The 23,180-nt window shown below is 38.4% G+C and overlaps 1 protein-coding gene across 26 annotated transcripts in view; it reads left to right on the forward strand.

The window, feature by feature from the left end:
• The window catches only part of PHF20L1 (PHD finger protein 20 like 1), an 86,143-nt gene that overhangs the window by 10,405 nt on the left and 52,558 nt on the right, over positions 1 to 23,180 (forward strand). For 7 of the 26 annotated variants that reach the window (XM_043601786.1, XM_043601796.1, XM_043601790.1 and 4 more), the window contains exons 3-8: positions 8,932 to 9,103; positions 9,249 to 9,333; positions 13,039 to 13,127; positions 13,372 to 13,461; positions 18,529 to 18,736; positions 19,331 to 19,459. In XM_043601786.1, coding sequence (XP_043457721.1) covers positions 8,932 to 9,103; positions 9,249 to 9,333; positions 13,039 to 13,127; positions 13,372 to 13,461; positions 18,529 to 18,736; positions 19,331 to 19,459 — 773 coding nt within the window. The remainder of the gene's footprint in view (positions 1 to 8,931; positions 9,104 to 9,248; positions 9,334 to 13,038; positions 13,128 to 13,371; positions 13,462 to 18,528; positions 18,737 to 19,330; positions 19,460 to 23,180) is intronic. The other 19 variants (XM_043601791.1, XM_043601798.1, XM_043601802.1 and 16 more) reach the window with 5 other exon arrangements.

Genomic DNA, 23,180 nt, shown 5'->3' on the forward strand with positions numbered 1-23,180 from the left:
ATTATGTGTTGTGAGATTTTACACTTGCCACATCAAATTAGATGCTACTTTATTTTGTGATCAAAGCCACTAGTTGGGAAATAATTTATCTGGGTGATAGTCAACTCTACTAAAGAGAATGGCTGGCAGTTGTAGTTTTGCTGAGGAGACAGAACTGCTATCTATAGATGCTGATAAGTTTTTAACTTTGTTTTTAATTGATTTTTTAAGTGAGGGGGAAAATACTAAGTTTTCAAGATCAGTGTAATTTTTTTTAAAAGCAATTAACATGATACTGAAAAGGCAGTTTAGTTTTGCTATTTTTCATAAGGGTCCCAGTTTTTAGTTTTTCTGTATGACTTTTTATTTTGAACAACTATTGACCATCCCTGCTATCACCTCCCATGCATTATTAGTCATCACGTAGAACTTTTCTTTTTATTAAATTGGAAATTGACATGCAAGTGTTATGTTGTTTCAGTAGCCGTAACTCCTCTTTGAGAGAATTGTTGCCGTGAAATTGAAGAAAGAATGTGGATATTTATTTAATATTCGATGTGCCTTAAAAGTCTGTTTTTTCACCACAAGAAAGCTAACCTTCTTGAATTAAAAATAAGTGTGTTCCTGGTTTATCATGGTTAGGGAAGGTACCAAAGTATCAGTACTTGCACGAAATAATACGTATGTACAAGGCCTAGCCCCTTTTACTCCTAAAGGTGCCCAGCAAAGGTTATTGAATTTTGACAGGTTTAGTAAAGAATGAGCTCAAGAATTTTGGGGATATCATGATATCTGGTTACTGTTTCAGAAATTCTTGGCAAATGAGTTGTGACTGATGGGTTGAAAACTAAGCGTAGGATTATATTTGTCAAACTAGACTAGTAAATTTTATTTTTCAAGTCGCCTAGTGTTTTTCTTAGTTCTATAGCAAATCATCCCCAGGATTCCTATCTTAATTTTTAAATTTATAACAATTTTGAAACACCCTAAAAGTTAAGCCACTTGCTTTTTTCAGACTCCGTCATTTTAATGTGATATTTTGTACTTAGGCACAATTGAGGTATACACCTTTTGGGAAATTTTAATAATAAAGCAAAAGAGCCTTTTTGTGCGTGGGGGGGTGTTTTTGTTTTTTTTTTTTTTTTTTTTTTGTGCAGTGTGATAAAAGCTGTTTTCTGTACTCTTTGGGCTAACAAAAATCAACTTTAGCCATTTTGTATCAAAAGCAGAAGATTAAAACTGAATTTACAAGAAAAAGTAAACATAATATCTGATTTTCTTATTATTTTTGTTTTCAGTACCTCTCAGTAAGAGCCCCCTATATTTGAAACTGCAGAAAGTGTGATAGGTGAAAATCATCAGTTGGCAAGATGCACAATACATATTGAATGTCTTTAATGTCAGACGAACCTCATTTCAGGGATGTACCACTTAATTACCTATTTTTACTTGAGCAAGTTACTTAACAGTTCAGAGCCTCTGTGACCCCTCTGTAAAATCTGGGAGCAATAATAGTACCTAACTCAAAAAGGCTCTTTGGGAATTAAGAGAGTGCATCTTAAAAGCTTATCATGGTTTGTGCCACATGGTAGGCACTTAGTAAATGTTAGCTTTAATTATAATGACAGCATGAATCTAGTGGGAGAGGCGTCTGTGTAAATCTTTAAAACTTCAATCAGTAGGTGTATAAACATGTATAGTTCCCTCTCGTAGTAAAATAATTTTTAAGTCTGGAATATTAAGAAATAGAAACTGAGTGGACCTCAACTTGCTAGAGTTTGGGTTTTGTGACAAAATTGAGTAAAAAAGGCGTTTGGTCCTGTTAGTCTGAACAAAGTATATAAAGTACGTAAACTTTGGGTACAATACTGGTGGCATTTTTTGGTGGAGTAGGAAAGGAATTTTTGATAGTCTGATTGATTCTTGTGGTGGGAGTTGGTAATAAGTAGAAAGGCCATGGTGTAGGCATTTTGATTGATTAAAACTGACTGTGGATGAATGTACGCGTGGCAGGAGATTCAGGTGCTAAGGAGGTAGAGGGGAGTAGGACTTTATATCGAGGGATCTGAAATGAAACCTTAATCTGAAAGGTGGCGGCGTCACAGTTCTAAAGGAACACACGTAGCTAACTCTGATCTTACCTGCGTGTTGCTGCAGAGGTGTGGACAGGTAGGCATCAGGGTGGTCTGGCAGCTTATACTGGACACGTGTCCTGGGGGTGGATGCCTCTGAAAAAGCGACCTGACGGGTGATGCGATGAGACACTTAGAATTCTGTGTTGGAGAAAATGGGAGCTTGGCATATACGCTATCAGCTGAATGTGTTGGAAAGCCTAGATTCTTTTGTGTTTACACTTCAGTTTGGAATGTCAAGTTTGGATAAAAAGAGTTTTGTTTTCAGTGTGTTGTTAAAGTGTGAAACAAATTAACACCCAGTATCTAAAAGCACTTCGTCTAAAAACACTGGAACACTAAATGACATTGTTCTTGTAGTTTAATCAGTGAGTGGAATGGGTGAGAAAATCCTTTTGAAAATTACAAAGCAGACTAATAAATTTAAAGTACTCCCAAGAAGCTAAAATTTTAAAACGTTATTTTTATTATTTGGCAAATAATCCTAACAACTGTATGTAAGGAAGTTCTTACCTCTGTAATTCTAGTTCTTCTACGGTGTTGTAGTCATTTTTTACGACACCGTGTTAGAGTTTCTTGCTTACAAAGTGCTTATCCACAAAACTGTTTGGAGTTGTTAATCTAACTCCCTAAATTTCTGCTAACATTTAGATTATGTGTAAGGCATGTTTCAGGTGTGTTTCATTTTTTAAAAATCAGAGACCTGGGGTGCCTGGGTAGCTCAGTCGGTTAGGTAGCTCAGTCGGTTATGCATCCGACTTCGGCTCAGGTCATGATCTCGTGGTTCGTGGGTTCAGGCCCCGTGTCGGGCTCTGTGCTGACAGCTCAGAGCCTGGAGCCTGCTTTGGATTCTGTGTCTCCCCCTCTCTCTACCCGTCCCCTGCTCATGCTCTGTGTCTCTCCATCTCTCAATAGTAAATAAATGTAAAAAAAAAAATTAAAAAATAAATAAAATCCTTTGCCTTTTTGATTAATGTGGTACTTACTCAAATGATTAGTTAAATCTCAGAGTGAATTCTGATGGTCTGTAGGACATTAACGATGTAGGCTGGCCTTGTTTGGTGGATCGTTACCTATCAATGAGTAGTTACCAACTCTGTCCTGTGGCTTAAGTGCAGGAGATCCTTGGCCCTGAGTGTATCAAGGAATTTCTCTTGTCATGTCCTCATGGTTTGCCTTTCTTTATCAATACAGGTAAAGATCTGGGTATTACAAAGTAGATGACAAATCAGAATGAGTTCAAATAATGTTTAGTTGTTTTACTGTTAATATATTCAATATATATATGTTTTTTAATAGTTCCATGCCCATTATTTCTTTATTCTTCCAAGGATAACGGAGCACCTATGGTATGAGTGTTAATAGATAATCTTGCCTTCCAGAAAGGACTTTTTGTTTCTGATCACGGACCCCTTTGAAAATCGGATTAAAGTTGGGAATTCCCACTTCAGGAGAATATTGGTACATATCTACACCAAACAGCATTTTGCGGACAGTCTCAGGGCATCATGGTCTCCTGATTTAGTGAGTGAATCAGGACCTGCCCATGTTAAACAGTTACCAGTGTACAGGAATTCATCTGTAATGGTAATTCCCATCTTAGATTTCTCGTATTCTTCTTGTGTTTTGACAAGACTCAGGAGTCAGTGCTGTAGGGAACTGATGCAGTGTATTCAGTGTATAGCCAACCTCTTTGGTCAGCATTTGGTTCTTAATGGATTGCGGATTGGTCCAGAATCCACAGATACTGCTATGCTGAATGATCTTGTATAAGTGGGAGATCCCAGTAACAGTGTTAAAATGTTGGTATTCTTAGGTGAGGCAATAAAGTAAGCATTCAGAGAAGGTGAAAATGATTTTTATTCTTGGTGATGGATTTGTTCTGCTCTGTAGTTATAGCCACAGTTTAACTTGACCATTGAAGTCTTTGCCTATACTAATTCAGAGAGGGTCCTGAGAAATCAACCAACAGATTATGGTAGTAGAATTGCTTGCATGAAAATACCGTTCAGTTCAGCAAAGATCACTGTAATATCTTCTCAGAATTTCTGAATGCTCTTTGTTTCCATTAAGCCTAGTAACCAGTTTTAGAGTGGATCATTTTTCTTGTTAAGTTCGTTATACTTGCTAGGAATCAAGTGCGAAAGACATGAAGGCGTGGCAGACCTAGAGCAATGAAGGCAACGCCTTGTTTCCACACAAGTGAAGATCATTGAAGCAATGCATGCGTTGCAGAGTGGGATTCGAATAGGGAGGGTAGATAGTGGAAATTTGATAGGGTTGTGCAGTAACTCATGATAAGGGGTGAGAGAGCTCTGCGTAGAATTTTGGCGCTGAGGAATCATACTTCCCTCTCTTTTGAACCCTTAAGAAATGCCAACCGCGGTGTTTTCTTCTTATCCCTCGTTGAAACCCCAGTCTCCCACTTCTCAGCTCTTTTCCCAAATCATTCATAAATGTCTGGGACTCAGCCTAATCACTGTTCTTTAACACTTTTCCATGATGTAGCCTTTAAAAAAATGGCAAAACAAAAACATTGTCACTACATCTTCCAAATTCATTAGAAAAATTTTACATTCCATTCACACTCAATTATAATGAAAACTAAATTGTACATCAAAATGATTGTGCTGTAGGTCAAGATAGAGAGGCATTTGTAAATACGTTTTTTCAATGTTATTTTTCATTCACTGTGTGTATCAAAGCATTATTACTGTGGGCCATTTGCTAGAATACGGAAATCACTTCTTTATATAGAACTCTCTATTAATTTGCCATTTTGTGCATTTCACATGTATAGCAGAGATCTTGATGATGTTGTTGTTTTTTTTTTTCTAAAGTATAACTGATAACCAAAGTAAGGGATTTCCTGTTGTTTCTAGAATGATGGAGCATTTCATTACTTTGCTATTATAGAGCCCTTCAGTTTGAACCTAGCTAACAAGTCCAATCTGATGTTCCACTATTCTCCTTTATTCACCCGATTGCTTGTTTCGCAGTCTAGCCAGAAGAAGCGGTTTCCTTGAACTGCCTCCCCGTGTCTGGTCATGAGGTTCTTGAGGACAGAAATGTCATTCTGTGGTCTCTGAATCCTCATTATCTGGCTGATTGCCTGACTTTGGCTTTAAGTAAATGAACACTGACAAACTGAAAGGGTGTATACTTTACCTTTGTTTGTACCAGGCTCATTAGGTCTAAGTCCTGGAGGCTGTTACTAAGACCGATGTAGATTAGGTCTCCCAAGAACATTCAGTGCACTCCCCAGTTTTCTCTGAACTGTTAATAGCATCTTATGGAAAATTTTTATATATACTTAGCAGTTTACCATATATGATATAATTACTTTGATACGGGCCTTATCCCAGTTCTCCTGTAGGCTTTTGTGCCAGTTGGTTTTGGCTGCGAATGCTCTGCCATGTGTATTCTTGGACAGTCATCTGTGAAATGGGGCCTGTGTTATCTATACCTTGGATGGTTACCAGGATCCAAGGAGAAAAGGTATATAAAGAGCAGTTGACACTCAGCAAGGAAAGAACAGAGAGCCTAACATACATGTAAATATTCTGAGTCATCTCTCTCCTTGTCTGACTCTAAGCTAAGCTCCTTGAAGACAGCAGTTAATTATGTTTCCTTTTTACCTACCAACAGTGCCTAGCAAGTTCCTTAATCTTATTAGATGCCCAAATATGTGTTGACTGAATGAACAGAAATTCAGTCATTGTTAATAATGGTAATATTTATGGCTCCTTTATTTAAGATTCAGAATTTGATTAGTAAACATTGTAAGAATGAAAAGAGATACGAATCTTGGGTATGTGTGTTACTTATTTAACTGTTGGCCTTCATCTGAAGTTTACCTCTCCATCTCTGATATTTATGGAAAGAGTATAATATACTGTAAATTATCCTGAAGCACTTCCCCACAAGTCTGGTTGTTGCATCAGGCATCCTGTCAGTGAAACAGAATTTGAAAGATTTTAGGAAAACTGTAAGGTACTTAAAAGTGCAGTTCAGATTTAAATTATATGAACTTATTTAGATTCTGACTCTGTGCTGAATTCAGTCATGTTATGAAAATAAAGATGTGTTGGACTCTTCCTGTGGACCATTTTCACTTTGAGAAATGTTTTAAATATGTGGAGTTGTTTACATTTAGAATTTGAAGGAACCTAGAGGATAAACCCCTAATGTTTTGCTCAACAATAAAAAGGTGTGATAATAAACACGTGGAAGTATAAATTTATTCATTTTTATAGTTGAAAGAAAATCTCTTTTTATAGTGGTGAAGTGGCTGGTGAGCGTTGGAAAATAAACTAAAGGGCAGCCTTACCTCTAGGCTTCCCTCGGCACTGTTGACAGTTTTTATGTTGTAAAAACCAGAGGAACAAAACCATACAATCAGAGCAGTGTGGCAAGAGACTGGCATTACGGCACTGATTCTGAGTGGGTAGGGTCAGTGTGTTCACCTTGGGGAGTATGTTAGTTCCCTGGGTTTTGGGGTTTTCTTGTTTTTCTGCCTTTCTTTAACAGAATGTTTCCTCATCGACGCCGCCCCCCCGCCCCCCGCCCCGAAAGACTAAGAGTAAGCTCTAACTTAGGGCTGTAAGGTCGACAGCCTTCTTAGTTACGAAGAAACCTGCAGGTGGTCTTTAAGGTCACTTCTCACTCATTCTGAACTTTCCCCGAATGGCGAATGGCTGGCGAATGGCGGCTGGTGCTGTGTCTGTCACTCGGCTAGATGCTGGGGGATGCAACGATGGATGTGACTCTGTTATTCCGTGAAGCTCACAGGCCAGAGTAGCTTCTAAAATCAAGTCCCTTCGATGTCTGCTAGCACAAGAGATGTTAACAAATGTTCCGTGATAAAAGGATTACATATTTCTTTAACTTCAGTACTAGTAAATGTTTCATCTCTCTGTCATTGACAAGACCGAGAAGTCTTTCAATAAAGAAAAGGATTAAACTTTTTAGCCAGTATTTTCCCAGGCTGTTTAACCATCAGACCCTTTCTGCGTGTCGCCGGTCTTAACGTTGCAAGGGCTGTAAATGCTCTGCAGCACACGGTTTGGGAGCCTGCCCTGAGATGGTTCTGGCCAGGTGGGTGCAGGGAGGGCTGCAGGGGCAGGGGGAGGGGGTTGCACATTCAACCGGGTCTGGAATGAGGAGTAGAAAGGGGAAGGGGAGGCCGCCCAGGGCTGGGCCAAAAGGACGGAAGGTACAAAAGCACGAATGTTTGACCTAGCGTGGGTGCGTGGTGTTTTTGAGGAGACCCCAAGAGGGAAAACCCAACCTACACCGGAGCCAGGAAGCTACCCCAGAGGAGGATTCAGGGCCCTTGGAATGCTTAAGAGGCTTTGAATAGCATGAGTGATACAAAGCTTATAGCAATCAGTTCCTGAATTTCGAAGCTCTGTAAGGTCTGTCGTGCTTATGCTGAAAGCCAGTTTTCTGTAGGGAGAAGAAAAATTCCAGATTTATCACAAACTAGCAAAAATATGAAATAAACTATTAGGGCTGAATCATCTATGTGCTACTGTTGAATTCTTACGGTTATTTAATGATAGTTTTTAAAAACTTTTCAGTCATCTGTGAACATTTAATACAGTACATTAGGAAGGAGGAGGCAATTTTCCTTGTTGAAAGTTTCAAGTTAACTAATTTCTATTTTAGATTTTAACGTAGGAGAGTCATCACACAGAGAGAACAATGTACTGTTGTTTTTATATTTTAGAATTTAAAGTTTAACTGAGCTTTTCCCCTACTATCATTAATGTGCATTTTATGTATTTATTTATTTATTTTTAGTTTTTGAGAGAGAGAGAGAGAGAGAGAGAGCGCAAGTAGGGGAGGGGGAGAAAGAGAGAGGAAGACGCAGAATTGGAAGCAGGCTCTGTGCTGACAGCTCAGAGCCTGATGTGGGTCTTGAACCCATGAACTGCGAGGTCATGACCTGAGCTAAAGTCGGATGCTTAACCGACTGAGGCATCCAGACACCCTGATGTGCATTTTAAAATATTGGAAAGTACAGAGAAATAGAAAAAACAAAGTGATTTTGTGTCATAAAGAGACAAATGAACATGTTGGTATATTTTGCCAGACAAATTTGTTTTACTTATAATTCTGCTGAACACAGTGCTGCTACTTTACATTTCCCTATGTAAATTTTTTGCAGATACCACATTTAAAGACTATAATTTTCCATTCAGTGGGTATGCCATTGTTTGTATTTTTTTCTAACCATATTTTTAGGTGGCTTGTATTTTCTTTATTAATGTTTTGTATGTATAGTTCCAGATTTGTAATGATTGACTCAAAAAGTAGCAATCTGTTAAGGCTCTTGAAGTGTGTTTTCCAATTAAAAACAGTGCAGGTAATTTATAGTTCCACTGGGAATGTATTGAAGTATTTTTTTAAAAAACTTTTTTAACATTTACTTATTATTGAGAGACAGAGGGAGACAGAGCATGAGCATGGGAGGGGCAGAGAGAGGAGGAGACACAGAATCTGAAACAGGCTCCAGGCTCTGAGCTGTCAGCACAGAGCCCGAGGCAGGGCTCGAACTCACAAACTGCGAGATCATAACCTGAGCCATCCAGGCACCCCTGAAGTATTTATTTCACTGGATATTGAGACCACACATTAAAGACAAATAATAATAAAGCAACCTTTGTTGGTTCAATTGTTTAAAAATATGGACCATATCGTTTTGTTTATGGATTTAACGGTAAGCAGTGTTTTCAGTTAAATTATCCTTTTTAATACTTGGTGTAAACAAATGTAAGAATTTTCTCTTGATGTGAAGCTCCTTTTTATCTTGGAGGTATCCGTCACGGATTGAAAAAATCGACTATGAGGAGGGCAAGATGTTGGTCCATTTTGAGCGTTGGAGTCATCGTTATGATGAGTGGATTTACTGGGATAGCAATAGGTTGAGACCCCTGGAGAGACCCGCATTAAGAAAAGAAGGGCTAAAAGATGAGGAAGATTTCTTTGTAAGTAGCAGTCTTCTTCCCGTTTGCTAGATGTGTAATGACATATTCTAAAAGGAATTCTGTTAAATATTACAAAAGCTTGTTTTTATAAAGGAAATGCTTATTTATTATACATGGTATTGATCTTAAAAGTTGTTTAAAATAGGATTTTAAAGCTGGAGAAGAAGTTTTGGCTCGTTGGACAGACTGTCGCTATTACCCTGCCAAGATTGAAGCAATTAACAAAGAAGGTATGTATTTGAAATGATCTTAGATTTAAAATGGGATTGATAGTAAAATTCAACTGTTTCTAATTTTAATTCTTGTAATTGTCACCACTGTTACTTCTGTCTGTCTTATACTTAATGAATTGCCTGCTAATACTCTTTTCTGGGAGTATTTCATTGTTACATATCGTATAGAATAACATGATACATGATCTGCTTACCACCTAAATAAACTGTTTAAATTAGAAGTGTGAAAGTTGGTTAAAATTGTTCAGCTTTTAGTTGACAGGCTTATATTATGTGCATTTTATTTCTCCTTCTCTGTTTCCAGTTTGCCGGCCAAGTTATTTTTATGAGCAACTCATCCAGAGTGTTAGGGAAGGTTAAGGATACAGGAAAATTCAAGTCAGTTCAACTTGGAAATAAAATACAGTACAGTGTTTTTTCTGAGGAAAGAGTGTGGGAATTTATCGGTTTGAGGATTTCCTTTATTGCCTTTTTCCACTGCCCCTTTTTTCTTAGTTTCTGTGAATAATTGAAAGGGAAATTTCCCGATAGCCTTTGTGGCATCTAAACATTCATATTGAGCAGAAATTACTGAACTGACCAGTGATGTTGAAAATAACACAGGAATCGGGTGTGTTCGTGTGGCCAAGGCTAATAAATCTGTGGGGCGGATAACGTATTTAAGAAAACAGGACTTGAAGACTGAGGAATTTGGAAAGGCATGAGAATTAGTATTTAAATTAGCATTGGAACTGTGCTTAACTATTTTATTTTTTAAATTTCTTGCTTAAAAATCTCATTTTAATAAGTTGTGAAATACTTGTAAGTATATTTCCAAGTCAAGAATACATCCATTTTCTGTAACAATTGTTTCTTAAACTTGACCACTCATCCGTTCTGTTTACTAAAGAAAGACACATTGAGCGACAGCTTCTTTGCAAGAGAAGGATTTAAGTAAGGGGGCACTTTAAACCCGAAAGACAAACAGGTCAGCTAAAGAGGGAACGAAAGGCTTTTCTGACAAAAGAAATGAAATGGCATATTGCAGAAGAATAGAAGAGAGGCCCGCCGCTTTTTAGGAACTGCAAGACTTCGTTGTAACTGGAGTGAAGGAGTCCTTTGAAGGGAGTAGAATATCAGAAGAGCTGGGAGAGAGAAGCAGGGATCTGCGTATGGAATGTCTTGTAATCTTGCTACAGAATTTGACTTTTTTTGGAGGTGATGGGAAAGAAACGTGGAAGGGAGTTAAGCTGAGGATTTAAAGTAACAACAAACTTGAGAAAACATGGGAGGTAAGAGGAGACAAAAGAGGAAAACATTTAAAAAGAGACGTACTAAAGAATGTTAGGTGTGAAAAAGCAAATCAGTGTTGTCTACCAAAAAATTATGATACAACTTTATAAAGCCCTATTCCAGTTTATTGTTTTAAGGAATTGAAATAACAGATATGGCTATGATTTTACCACCACCAGTCACCTTCCTCCTGCAGGAGTTGAGGGACGTCTCTGTTAGGTTTGCAGGTTACTTTTCCTTTCCTGGTATGCTTCACCTCACTGTGCACTTAGCTTCTTGAGAGCTCTGTTACGGAGCCCATGTTCCTGTGTCTAATACACACGGGCCCTCCAGGTTTATAGCATGTGGGCAGTCAGCAACAGGTTGTGGAAAGAAAGGAGGCAGTAACGGATCAATTCTTTGGGATAATTAATAGGATCCACCCAAAATAAAAGAAGATGATGCGAAATTAAACAACACTCTCCATTTTATATTTTCAAAGTTCATGTATTTTGAGAGAGAGAGAGAGAGAGAGAGAGATTGAGAGAGAGGAAGTGGGGGAGGGGCAGAGAGAGAAGGAGACAGAATCCCAAGCAGGCTCTGCGCTGTCAGCACCGAGCCTGATGCGGGCTCGAATTCACGAACTGTGAGATCCTGACCTGAGCCTAAGTCGAGAATCGGACGTTGAACCGACTGAGCCACTCAGGCGCCCCAGCACTCTGTATTTTGATGAAGAGCCGTTTCTTTGAGTGCGGAGAGCTCTGAGATCTTGTCTCCGTGCTTACACTCCTTGGGAGTGTAGCATATACAAGTACACGTGTACACACACAAGCAGTGCACTCAGAAGCAGAGCCGTCCTATTTTGTCCCATCCCATTTGTCCATGGGCATAGAGCACAGAAAATTAAGCTTGTATTCGTGGAAGAGCGGTGACGCTCACTGCAGTCTCTGCCGTTTTGGGAGCAGTTTGAGTGCACCCTTAGTGAAGTGTTAGCAGATACGATTTCTTTTTAAAATATCTCCACTAGAGGTCTTTATTTTGCGATTCCCGTATGTCCCGCGTGACGGATGAGCCTGCCCGCCATGCGCATTCTCTCCCCCCCCCCCCCGCCCCCGCCAAGGGAAGGCAAAGGCAAAGGAAGCCTTCAGGAGGCCTTCTGTTCACTGTAAGAGCTAAACAAAACCTGCAGTTACGAACGTTTATGTGTTTGTAATAAGTCTTAGAGAAGTTGAAGAGGAGGGGCGAATGTGTAAACCAGAGGGGACGGGGAAGTGTTCATGTCACGGGTGGGATTTGAAGAGCTGATCCTCGAAGAGTAGGCTGAGGAGGAAAGGAGGAAGGCATCACAAGGGCGGCCCCGGTGTGATCAGCAGCAGGGAGGGATGAGTGCCTGGCTGGGGTGGCGTGGAACCTGCTCTCATCTGGAAGGTGGTTCCTGCAGGAGGAGTTCAGGCCGTTGAGGGTGGCAGTGGTCAGGTGTCAGGTGCACGTGGGGTTCGGTAGTCTCAATGCTTTCTCAGTGTCTTTACGTCCTGGTTACTCAGCTCATCAGTTTTTTTCAATGACTTGGGTTTAGAGCCTTATACGTGCAACACGGTGAATTATGCTAATCACAGAAAATATGAAATGAAATGTTCACATTACAAAATTAAGGAAAATGTTTTGTAGATATATGTCTGGTTTGGTGCCAAGTTCAAAGCCAGTGATACCAATTATGACACTTACTGTTTTGACTTGTTTTGTAAAGGTCCAGTACATTTGTACAGGAAATGATAGAAAAACGTTGGAATTTCTTAAGTATAAAATCTACGTAATTTATGCTTTGTGGCAGTACTGACTTTTATTGACTTGAAAGCATGGACTCTTGGCAAAACCTGAATATACTTTGTGGTTGTCATTAAGGCAGGGTGTTGAGTCCTGAAGGCAGGTTGAGTTAGTGGGAAAGGCCTCGGGATGGGGGGTTGGTTACAGCTGTGCTGCTGTTCGGCTGACTGCTGTGGGTGCAGCGTTCAGCCTCCCTGGAAATCAGTGTTCTGATCTGCACAGGAACACTTTCATGTAGATGGTCTGTAAAGTATTTTCTGGCTTAAAAGCCTGTGGATCTAATTCTTATTTACCAGTTCACTAATACGGTGAAAGGAATAATCTTTTCCTGAATAAATGATTTTTCCCCCATATCAGTTCTTTCTCTCTGTTACTTGGAAAGAAACTTCCAAAGAGAGCAAATGATAATTCTTATAGAAATATTATATATGTTTGTAAGTAATGATCTTATTAGAAGGGAAGAGAAAATAAACTTCTCCAACTTCCTGCAGTTCTTAACGGGTGTGTGTGTGCAGTTACTGTGATCAGAGTGTGTTTCTTTCTGTTAGGGCGTTACTTGTTAGGTTTCAAGTGTTGCTATAAGATTCAGTTGTATTTTCTAATGATTCTGACTTGCTCCTGTTTTAGGAACATTCACAGTTCAGTTTTACGATGGAGTAATTCGTTGTTTAAAAAGAATGCACATTAAAGCCATGCCCGAGGATGCTAAGGGGCAGGTAAGAGAGTTCAGCATTCCTAGCTACCCAAAGGGATGTCTTCTTGAATGGTGACCAATCAAAAAAAAAAAAAAAAAAAAAAAAAAGATACATATACATATATATATTAAAGGGAACTAATTGTAGGATTATGTGCTGATAGCCCCAAATAGCAGCAAGAAAAAGAAGCTTAGAATGTAAGATAAATTATACACTTGATTTTTGCTTCTTTGGCTTTAGACCTGCTAAAGTTATAGGTCACTAGTTTCTGTTCCAGGTGAAATCCCAGCATCCACTAAGCTGGTGTTGTCCTATCGACCCAGCTGGATCGTGGAACCAGTCTATGGGAAGTGAGGTAAGTGCCTTTTTTTAATTTTGTTTTGTTTTTCCTGGTATATAGTATCATTTAGAAAGTTAATTTTTAATATAAAATTTTATATTGAGTTTCTTACCTTCTTTCCTTTTATAAATCATAGTCATTCATCTTCTTTTAAAAGGCGCTTACCTGACACTCTGTAGGCTGCTTCAGGTAGGGCTCTGTGAGTCATAGGATGTAAGCAGTGTGTTAAAATGCCTTGTCACTGCTCAAAGCAAGAATGATGAACGGTAAGCATTGGAAGGAGAGTCTGGGATGAAGTGAAAACCATGATTCCATTGGTTGAGTATGTTTCCTGAAACACTGGAGAGAAAAGGTGCCACTAGAAATTTAAAATATTTTCTTTTATGTTCTGCTGTTATTTGGGATTTTCAGCACCTGGACCTACAATTAATTTTTAGAATTGAAAGTAACCTATGAAAGTGTCTAATATGGAAATACGCTTGTATTTGTTCCATACTGTGCAGTGAAAAATGTCATTCTGAAACGTGTTGAAATCATCTGGTCAGCTCCAGCCAAGTGTATACATTTAGTAATCTAGAAATATGGATCACTGCAATAAAAAAAAAAAAAAAAAAAAAAAAAAATTCCTCCTATCTTCTGAGAAGTGTGATCATTTTAAATCACCTGCGTTTTAAAAATTTAGTTTTGCAGTGATCAGCTGGCATTTCTTCCCCAGTTAATATGGAAATGTAGTTTAAAATGGGAATGCTTTTGACCGGGAAATTGCTTTGTGTCTTCCTACTTGTATGTATAAATAAAATGTTCCTTTAAGCATTCAGTGGTGTGATTTCTTGGTTACTGCATAGAAAGATTAAAACATCGGGAACTTAATATGTGCCTGTTTAATTAAACAAAATTCTCTCTCTCTCTCTCGTTTTTTTGTTTTTTTTATTTTTTTTGTTGTTTTGTTTTTTTTTTTTTTTGCTTTAAGGCTATTCTTTATTATTCTGGTTATTCACATGTTTGTGAGATGGCACTAACTCTAAAACTTCATTTTTTTCCAACGTGAGATACTGAGCCAGTTTGGTTTGTGGTAAAATTACAAGTTATAAAAATTCATTGGTGTATCGGGTGTTTACTTTTAATAAGTAGTTGCATTATGATGTGTGTGAACGTTAAAATCAATCCTGAATATAAACTATTGAAAGAACACGGGTAGCACTATATCCTTAATTTACATTTTTCTTCATAATTTTTAATCATAAGCACGCTAAAAATATCTGTAGAATTGTTTTTTTATAAAACGCTCTCTTTTCAAAGTGTCTTTGTTTCCCAAAAAGTTTTGACTTGTTTTCATGTAGGAAATAGACTAAGTCAGGTGTTGTGTGGGAAGTGCTGAGAGAATCCAACTTTGCATATATTTTCTAAATTTTTAGTACCTTGAGAATTCCTTTGTAAAGATATACAGTAAATTTATGAAACTAGCAAAGGATAAGTAGATGCAATATGGAAATACTCTTCTCTAAACTTCCTGTGGCTTTTTCTATCCTATCTTGTCTTTTTGCAAGTGTGCTGATGTAAAACTCACTAGTATTAAAGCTTTGCTCATAAGGTCCTGTACCGTTTGTGAAACTTTGTTCTACATACATTATTTAATTGGGTTCCCGTAGCAGAGCCGTTGACATAGCTGTAACTGATACTTCTATTTCACATCTGAGGAATTCAGAACTTAGGGAATTGAGTGACTGACTTAAAATTTCACTTAGGCATCATGTGCAGAGTAACTCTGAACTCCCATCTGGTTTCCAGCATTCTCCATATCTTGTGCTGCTCTGTTACCTACAGGGAACTTTGAAGCATATCATGAGTTCTAATTCGTGGAAGGATCACACCAGTTATAAAAAAAAAAGGTTTTTTTAACGTTTATCATCTTTGAGAGACAGAGAGAGACAGAGCATGAGCGGGGAAGGGGCAGAGAGAGGGAGACACAGAATCCGAAGCAGGCTCCAGGCTCCTAGCTGTCAGAGCCCGATGCGGGGCTCGAACCCATGAACTGTGAGATCATGACCTGAGCCGAAATCGGATGCTCAACCGACTGAGCCACGCAGGTGCCCCCACACCAGTTATTTTTAATAGCGAATCTTACCTATTTAAAAGTAGAAGCGGGGAGTGCCTGGCTGGCTAAGTCGGTTGAATGTCCGACTCTTGATTTTGGCTCAGGTCATGATCCCAGGGTTGTGGGATTGAGTCCTGTGTTGGGCTCTGTGTTGAATATGGAGCCTGCTTAGGATTCTCCCTTTCCCTCCCTCTGCCCTTCTCCCCAGCTCGCGCGTGCTCTCTTTAAAATAAAAAATATAGATAAACCAAATAAATGACAAATAGAAGGACAAAATAATAGGAGAATTCTTTAATGACACAACTGCATTGATTCCATGATTAACAAGTCACATGATCAGGAACTTTTAAAAATACCTAATTGCACTTTTTTTTTTTTTAATTTTTTTTTTCAACGTTTTTTAAATTTATTTTTGGGACAGAGAGAGACAGAGCATGAACAGGGGAGGGGCAGAGAGAGAGGGAGACACAGAATCGGAAACAGGCTCCAGGCTCTGAGCCATCAGCCCAGAGCCTGACGCGGGGCTCGAACTCACGGACCGTGAGATCGTGACCTGGCTGAAGTCGGACGCTCAACCGACTGCGCCACCCAGGCGCCCCTCTAATTGCACTTTTAAGAGATACAACACGAATCTCTCCCAGTTTGCTGTTCATTGGAAAGAGGAAAGAGCTGGAGTAGAATTTACCTCTGGCATTTTTCAGCATTTCTGTAACATTAACTTAAAATTTTTCCCACAACATGGAACCCAAAATTAAGCACTCTGCTCTTAATAAGACTGTACAGATCTCTGCTGAATTTAACACTTTGCTTGTCTGGTTGTACTTTTGTTTCTCTTTCTGCGTTGTTGATTACTGTCTTTCATTGGTGCTTTCTTTCTCTAGTACTGTAATGTCAGTCTCAGAGTTCAACCTAGACGTAGCACTTGGGCTCCCCAGACCACTTCCGCCCCTTGTGCCTATTCGCACATATTCTGATTGTCATGACTTTGTCTAATGGTTTCCTTCTTGCTTGCGGTGCCCTTGGATGCCTTTCCTTCTGCCTTTTGCCTCAAAGATATCTGCTGTAGGGTTCAGCTCCTCTGTCATGTTCCCCGAAGCTTTCCATTAGCCTTTCTCTTAAGTCACAATTAATCTTTTCTGTTTTGTTCTTCCATGGTATTTTGTTTATTCCTCCACTGCCTCTCCTATCACACTGTCTTATAGTTAATTTTATTTGCCTTTCAATTCCTTACAGGTAGGACCAAAAAAACGTGGCTCTAAGTAAACATGGGGTTGGACAATATTGGTTTATCTGGTTTGTTTTGAGGTGTTTTTTTGTTTTTGTTTTTGTTTTTTTGCCATCTGGAGACATAAATCTGTATTTTACACCTGTGTCTTAATTTGCTTTCTAATAAGACATGTACTGGGGACACAGTTTAAGTACTGAGGAAGATAGATGCTGGGCATTTTCCAGGCAGGAACAAAGATGTGGTGACTCCGGGGCTCATGCGTTTTAAGTCCTTTCAGGCAGCATCTTTTATAAATTGATGTCTCATGACTGCGTAGCGTGCTTCCTGGCACATGTAGCAAGGTGTTGAACAGAACTTTGGTGAATGAATAGTTTGGTGCAATCATACGATATTTTTAGTTCATTTCAATCATGGGGGAGAGAAAGAAACACAGGTTCTCTTTGTTGGTTGTTTATTTTTAGTGGCTTATTGTCTTCACTATGTATTTTCAAGACTGAGCAACCATCAGCCTCTATTGACTAATGATTGAGGTTTGTTAACATAACTTGTGAAGTAAATGTATTTGATGTTGAGAAGTAGTTTTTAGTTACTTGGACTAAAAATTTAGTGTATTACCCATTTTGGTTGAATTTGAGCTGGTCTCTTTGAAGCTTAGTGGCCTTAGAGGAAGATTAATAGAAATACTTTGTAGAAATATTACAAATACTTGTTGTAAGAAATTTTCTCGGTTGTGAAAATTTAAATGTTAGCACCACGTTTCTTACATAGTTCCTTTTTTTTTTTTTTTTTTTTTTTTTTTTTAAGAGAGACAGCGAGCGAGCACGGGGGAGGGGCAGGATTGGGGGGAGAGAATCTCAAGCGGGCTCCACGCCCAGTGCAGAGCCTGATGTGGCGCTTGATCTCTTGACCCTGAGATCATGACCTGAGCTGAAATCAAGAGTCGAATGCTTAAGACTGAACCACCCAGGAGCCCCTCTGTATTTTTTACAATAAGCATTTTTAGTTTAGAAAAATTATGTAGCAGTTAACTTTAAATATAAACACAGGAAGAATAAATACTTGCATCGGAGAAGAGTGGTAATCAGCACAAATCCAGGAAGTCATAGAGTGAGGGAAATTAGTCTGGAGCCTGACCGTATGTATGTACGTAAGACACCTTGGTCAAATCACGCGGCTCTTTTTTTCTTTAACTAGTAATATTACGCTGTTGTGATACGTTGGTGTCCAAGCTGTCAAAGCTTTAAAAATTAATTAAATCATATCTTGAATTCTGTGAAATTGTCCATACTTCTTCTTCCAAGAATAGTAATTTGTTCACTGGGAGTGCATTTCTTTTAACCTTTGCAGAATTGCAACATAAGCATTTTTCTCTCATTTCTTCTACGATTTGTTGTATTCAGAAAAGAAACACAGTTTACCATTTAAATCTAAAGTACTGAGACAGAATGTCATGTAATGTTCCATATTTGTTAAAGGGTTTCCCTTTTATTTTAGATTTTATTCCTCTGAAAATAATAGCGAAGGAATATTTGTTATTGAATATTTACCTGTTTCATGAGGGGTTATATAATCCCACTAAGCCATTAGATCATTAAATTTGATAATTACCATGTTGATGATTTATCTTGTAAATGTAATTAATTCAATTTTTATATTTGCGCGAGAGTAGCTTTGAAAATGTGATACGTGTTTTTATTAGTGTAATTAAATTTTGATTAATTTTTTAATACTTTACATGTTTTGTGTTTTTCCTTTGGAGGATTGGATAGCTTTAGTCAAAGCAGCTGCTGCAGCTGCAGCCAAGAATAAAACAGGGAACAAACCTCGCACCAGCGCTAACAGCAATAAAGACAAAGATGAGAGGAAATGGTTTAAAGTACCTTCAAAGAAGGAAGAGACTTCAACTTCTATAGCTTCATCAGAAGTTGAGAAGAAGGAAGATCTGCCCACATCTAGTGAAACATTTGGTACAAAATATGTTCTTACGTTCATTCCTATGGCAGGGTGAACTCTCATAGTGAGTAAGCCAGAACCCCTGGCTACCTGTGATTTGGGGGTGTGGTTAAATGATTGGGCTCCCCCCCCCCCCACCCCAGCATAAATGGTTAACTTTTGTAGCGTGTAACGGAGCCAGAGATAACTGGTCTAACATGGGTACTGGATAATAGGTGCCCTCAGTATTCTTGAATAGAAATGGGTTCAGATCTTGACTTTTAAGTTCTTGTTAGTAGGCTTTGGAGTTTTTGTTTGTTTTGTGTGTTTTTTTTTTTTCTTTAACTTTTTAAATGCTTCTGCATGTGTTTTGGTATGTAATATGGGAAAAGCAGTAAGTCCTTTTCTTCCTGCTTTTCTTTCCTAAAGAATAACTACTTGGTAGTTTTTTATTTCTAGTTTTTCAGTCTGGAGAAATTTGTGTTGTTTGAAGTTCTATGTCAAGCACTAGGTTAAAAAAAAAAAAAAACTAAGTGCAAAGCATTTTTACTATTTTGCTATTTTAAAAAAAATCATGTGTTTTAACTTTGGATTCTAGATAAACTCTCATATATGTATTCTATTAAAAGTAGGACTTCATGTAGAGAACGTTCCAAAGATGGTCTTTCCACAGCCAGAGAGCACATTATCAAACAAGAGGAAAAATAACCAAGGCAACTCATTTCAGGCAAAGAGAGCTCGACTTAACAAGATTACTGGTAAACTACAATGATTCTTTTGGTTTGGGGGGAATGGAGGGGTTGATTTTAGGGTAGTTTGTTTTTAATAAAGCAAAATGTATCTTTTGTTTTAGTGTAACAAACTGCTTAACGAGGAAGACAGGTACTTTATGGTTCTTCAGAGTCAACATCCTTCAACGCTGTCAGCTTTTTCTATTGTGAAATGTGAAAACTGTCACCTATTTTCTGCCTACCTCACAGGGATGTTGTGAGGGTGGATAGGATCAAATGAGATAAAATTCCATAGTTTTTAAATCACCTTGGTGGCAGGAGTAGTTTCTGTTAAGGCTCAGATCATCTGCTATTGTCAGCCTGGTGGGGTCACAGTCTCTGAGGTTCTAAATGTTACTACACAAACCTTCTTACTCTTGCCTGGGCTCATTAAAGATGGCAGCAAGTATGGCTGGAAAGATGGATGCTCCACTGAATTCAGGTCCTGAATCTGTATTCCCAAAGTAAAAGTACTTCTAGAAGTTTCTTACACTTTTCATCTTCAGGTTGGTTCCTAGAATCTCATCTTGTTTCTCGATGCCTGCCTTAATCTAGGAAGTGTAGGGTGTTAGGGCGCCGAGAACTCTGGCAGTCTTGGCGTGGTTAGTGGTCATGGGAAAAGCGTTGGAAGCAGGGTCAGTCATACCAGGGCCCTGTCACTTGCAGGGCCTGTTCAGCCTAGCGATTCTAGTCTTTCAAAGAAATTGTAAACATGTTTTTCTGAGTATATGTTAAAAGGAGAGTTAAGATACTTTTAATTATTCAATCGTATGTTCTTATTTTAAGGACAAAATGGTTTTTAGTGTCTTTGGCCTAATAAAGCTGTATAAACCTTTGTTGGCATTCTTTTAAATAATTTGAAGAAGCTTGGTTTCACTGTCAGATCGAAGAATACACGTCAATTAAACATTCTGACCATTTCCTGAAGAATAGAATCCCATTGAAAAGTGACTGCAGCTGAGGGTTCTTTAGAACCACTGTTTTATCGCAGTGTTCTTCTTAAGTGATTATGATTGGTTTCAACAGGTGAGAATATTTAGTCTTTCCATTTGTTATTATTTTTGTGCCTTTTGCTGATAAAGGATATTTTGGCCCCAGGACAGGAAATATTTCAAATCAATTCACCCATTCCACCCTTTCCTTAGAAACTGTTAGCTTCGGAGAAAGCCAGGATGTCATCCGGTGATTGTTGTTCCGATGGCAGCTTGAGACTTCAGTTTGGCCCTAGCAGAATGGAAAACTAGGGCTGCGTGCGCAGGGGGAAGAAGAGGAAAGCGCTTCCGGCTCCGGTGCTACCAAGACTAGAGCCACGCTCCCGCAGGGGCCAAGACCAGGGGCCAAGCCCGAGGGAGATGGACATGACCCTGACGCTGACGCTGACTCACTCGGTGTGCCTGCCAGCTTACCAGCCTCGAGGGTTTTCCTGCAGTCTGGATAACCTGCTTTTAGTTTCGGGCAGTATATTCTTACATGTGCCTTACTGAGAAGTTCAAGCCCGGCATTTAAAGAAATAAAAGAAGAAAATAGCTCAGTCCACAACAATGTGTTATTTACATGTGGCCTTGAAAAGACAATAGCAGGGAAAAAATCATTTTACCTTGTGTCTCAAGGAAGTTCTAATATTGGTTGCTTAGTAACACAAGGTGAAGGGACTTTGTCCTTACTTCCCCTTGGGAATCTCGAAAGAACAAGTGATAGTTTGGCAGCAGTAGAAAAGAGTAAGATTTCACGGATGTGAAGCCATTATGGTTTTTTTCCTTTACTTACTTTGAAAATTTGAATGTATGGTAATCCTTTTAATAGTTCATCTGTTTCTCTTTTCATGTTGCAATTATATCCTGCAAAAAGACAATAGATCTTATAAGACTATTTTCAACGGTTGAAACTCAGGCTTGCCTCTGTGTAGTACATTTCATTTGCAGACCATACAAAGAGATGAGAACAATACAAGATAGTGATTTTGTTATGGAGTTTTGGTGTGTTTTAAATTTATGAAGCTCACTTAACACGTGTCTGTCTGCCCCTTTGCTACTGAGAGGAATAGGGCTGTGGTCATGGCAGCATCTTATCTGCTCTGATGTGTTTCCCCCCACTTTTTTTTTTTTTTAATCTTTTTTGAAGATTTTTTTTTTTTGAAATCTTTTCAAAATCTTTCTTTTTTTTTTTTTTTGAAATCTTTCTAGCTGGAAATAAGCAGATCAGCCACTGGATAAATTTAATTCCCGTCTTCATTCTTTCTGTTCACTTCCCGATGGTCCCACGCTATAGAGATTCTAAACGTGAATTCTGTTTAGGGGATGGTACAGGATGGCTTTTTTTGAGGTTTCCAAATAAGTACATACTGAAACGGTAGTGGCACGGTGTATAGATGTCCTTCCAGAGACTTGTTTTTCATTACGTGATATACCTTATTGATAGTTAATATACTTTATGCATACTGATTTAGAATTGACGATTTTACGGAGCGAGTCAAGAGCCCATGCTTTGGGACAAAGTTGCAAGCAGACTGACTGCAAGCAAATTTGAGTAGATTTTAAAATACAGATTGACAAGGGAGTGAAAGAAGAGACATCAGCAATTGGCACATGGTCTGATTCTACAACTGGTAGGAGTTCCTAGAATTTCAGCCAGCTGAAAGTTTGTGCAGCTTAAGGAACTTTACAAATAATTTGAAAAAACCCAGAGGTTGGAACGGGCCCGTACATGTTACTGATAATAATGTCAAGAATATTCGATTCTTTTTCCCACAGCAAGAATGTTGTGTTTGAATCCTCTGTCTGAATTCCCTGTGTTGGAATCCCTGGTTGAAAAGGAGAGCACAGATTTAACGACTTACTTTGTCCTTCCTGCCATTTGCCATCCCAGGGTTCTCTGGCCTCTGTTCTGTGCATTCCTATTAGCAGAGGCAGACAACTGTGATATTGCAGCTGAAGTACAGTATTGAGAAATTGCAACTTTGTGGGTGGGACTTAGGACTATTTGGTTTTCTACTTGTATCTGATATTTGCGTAACATCTTGAAACTGAATAATGCATTCTGTTCAGATCGTTACAGATATGTTCTTCTGGAGATGGACCTGTTTAGTGATATATAATTAATAAGCATTTTCAAAGAAGTAAAACTAACTTCATTTGTATCTCTTTCCTTTCACTTAATTCTTCTCATTTTCTAAGGATATTGCATTTTTACCCAGAATATTCACAGGCCAGGAAAACAGATTTCGGACAGCCTCTTAAGGCAGCAGTAATCAGAGACCTTTCAGAGACTTTTATTTTTGTCCTCTTGTTTGTATCTGGTACCTCTTTTGTAAGATAGCATGTATACAAAGTGTGAAAAAGCTTTTTCTTGATCATATTTGAGGCATTTGAATTCACCAAATTCCAAGTATTGCAATTTTCTAATCCGATTTTGAGTAGTTTTTATTAAATGCGCCATTACTTTTTATAAGAACATTACAAAGCTTTATTTTTCCATCACAAACCATTAGATGGGAATTGCTTTTAATTAATTGGGTCTATAATATTCTAATTTAAATTTGCAAATATGCCTCAATTAGTTTCTTTTAAAACTTGTAGTACCTTATTTTTGTAATTTGAGATCTCTTCCATGTATTGATGAGATTTAAAAAATATTTCTACCACCTCTATGAAAGGAAACAAAATATAAGATACATTTAATAGATTGAATAGCCAAATATTTGTCCTGTTTG

Source organism: Prionailurus bengalensis, chromosome F2, assembly GCF_016509475.1.
Source record: "Prionailurus bengalensis isolate Pbe53 chromosome F2, Fcat_Pben_1.1_paternal_pri, whole genome shotgun sequence".
In the NCBI taxonomy this organism is placed as follows: domain Eukaryota; kingdom Metazoa; phylum Chordata; class Mammalia; order Carnivora; family Felidae; genus Prionailurus; species Prionailurus bengalensis.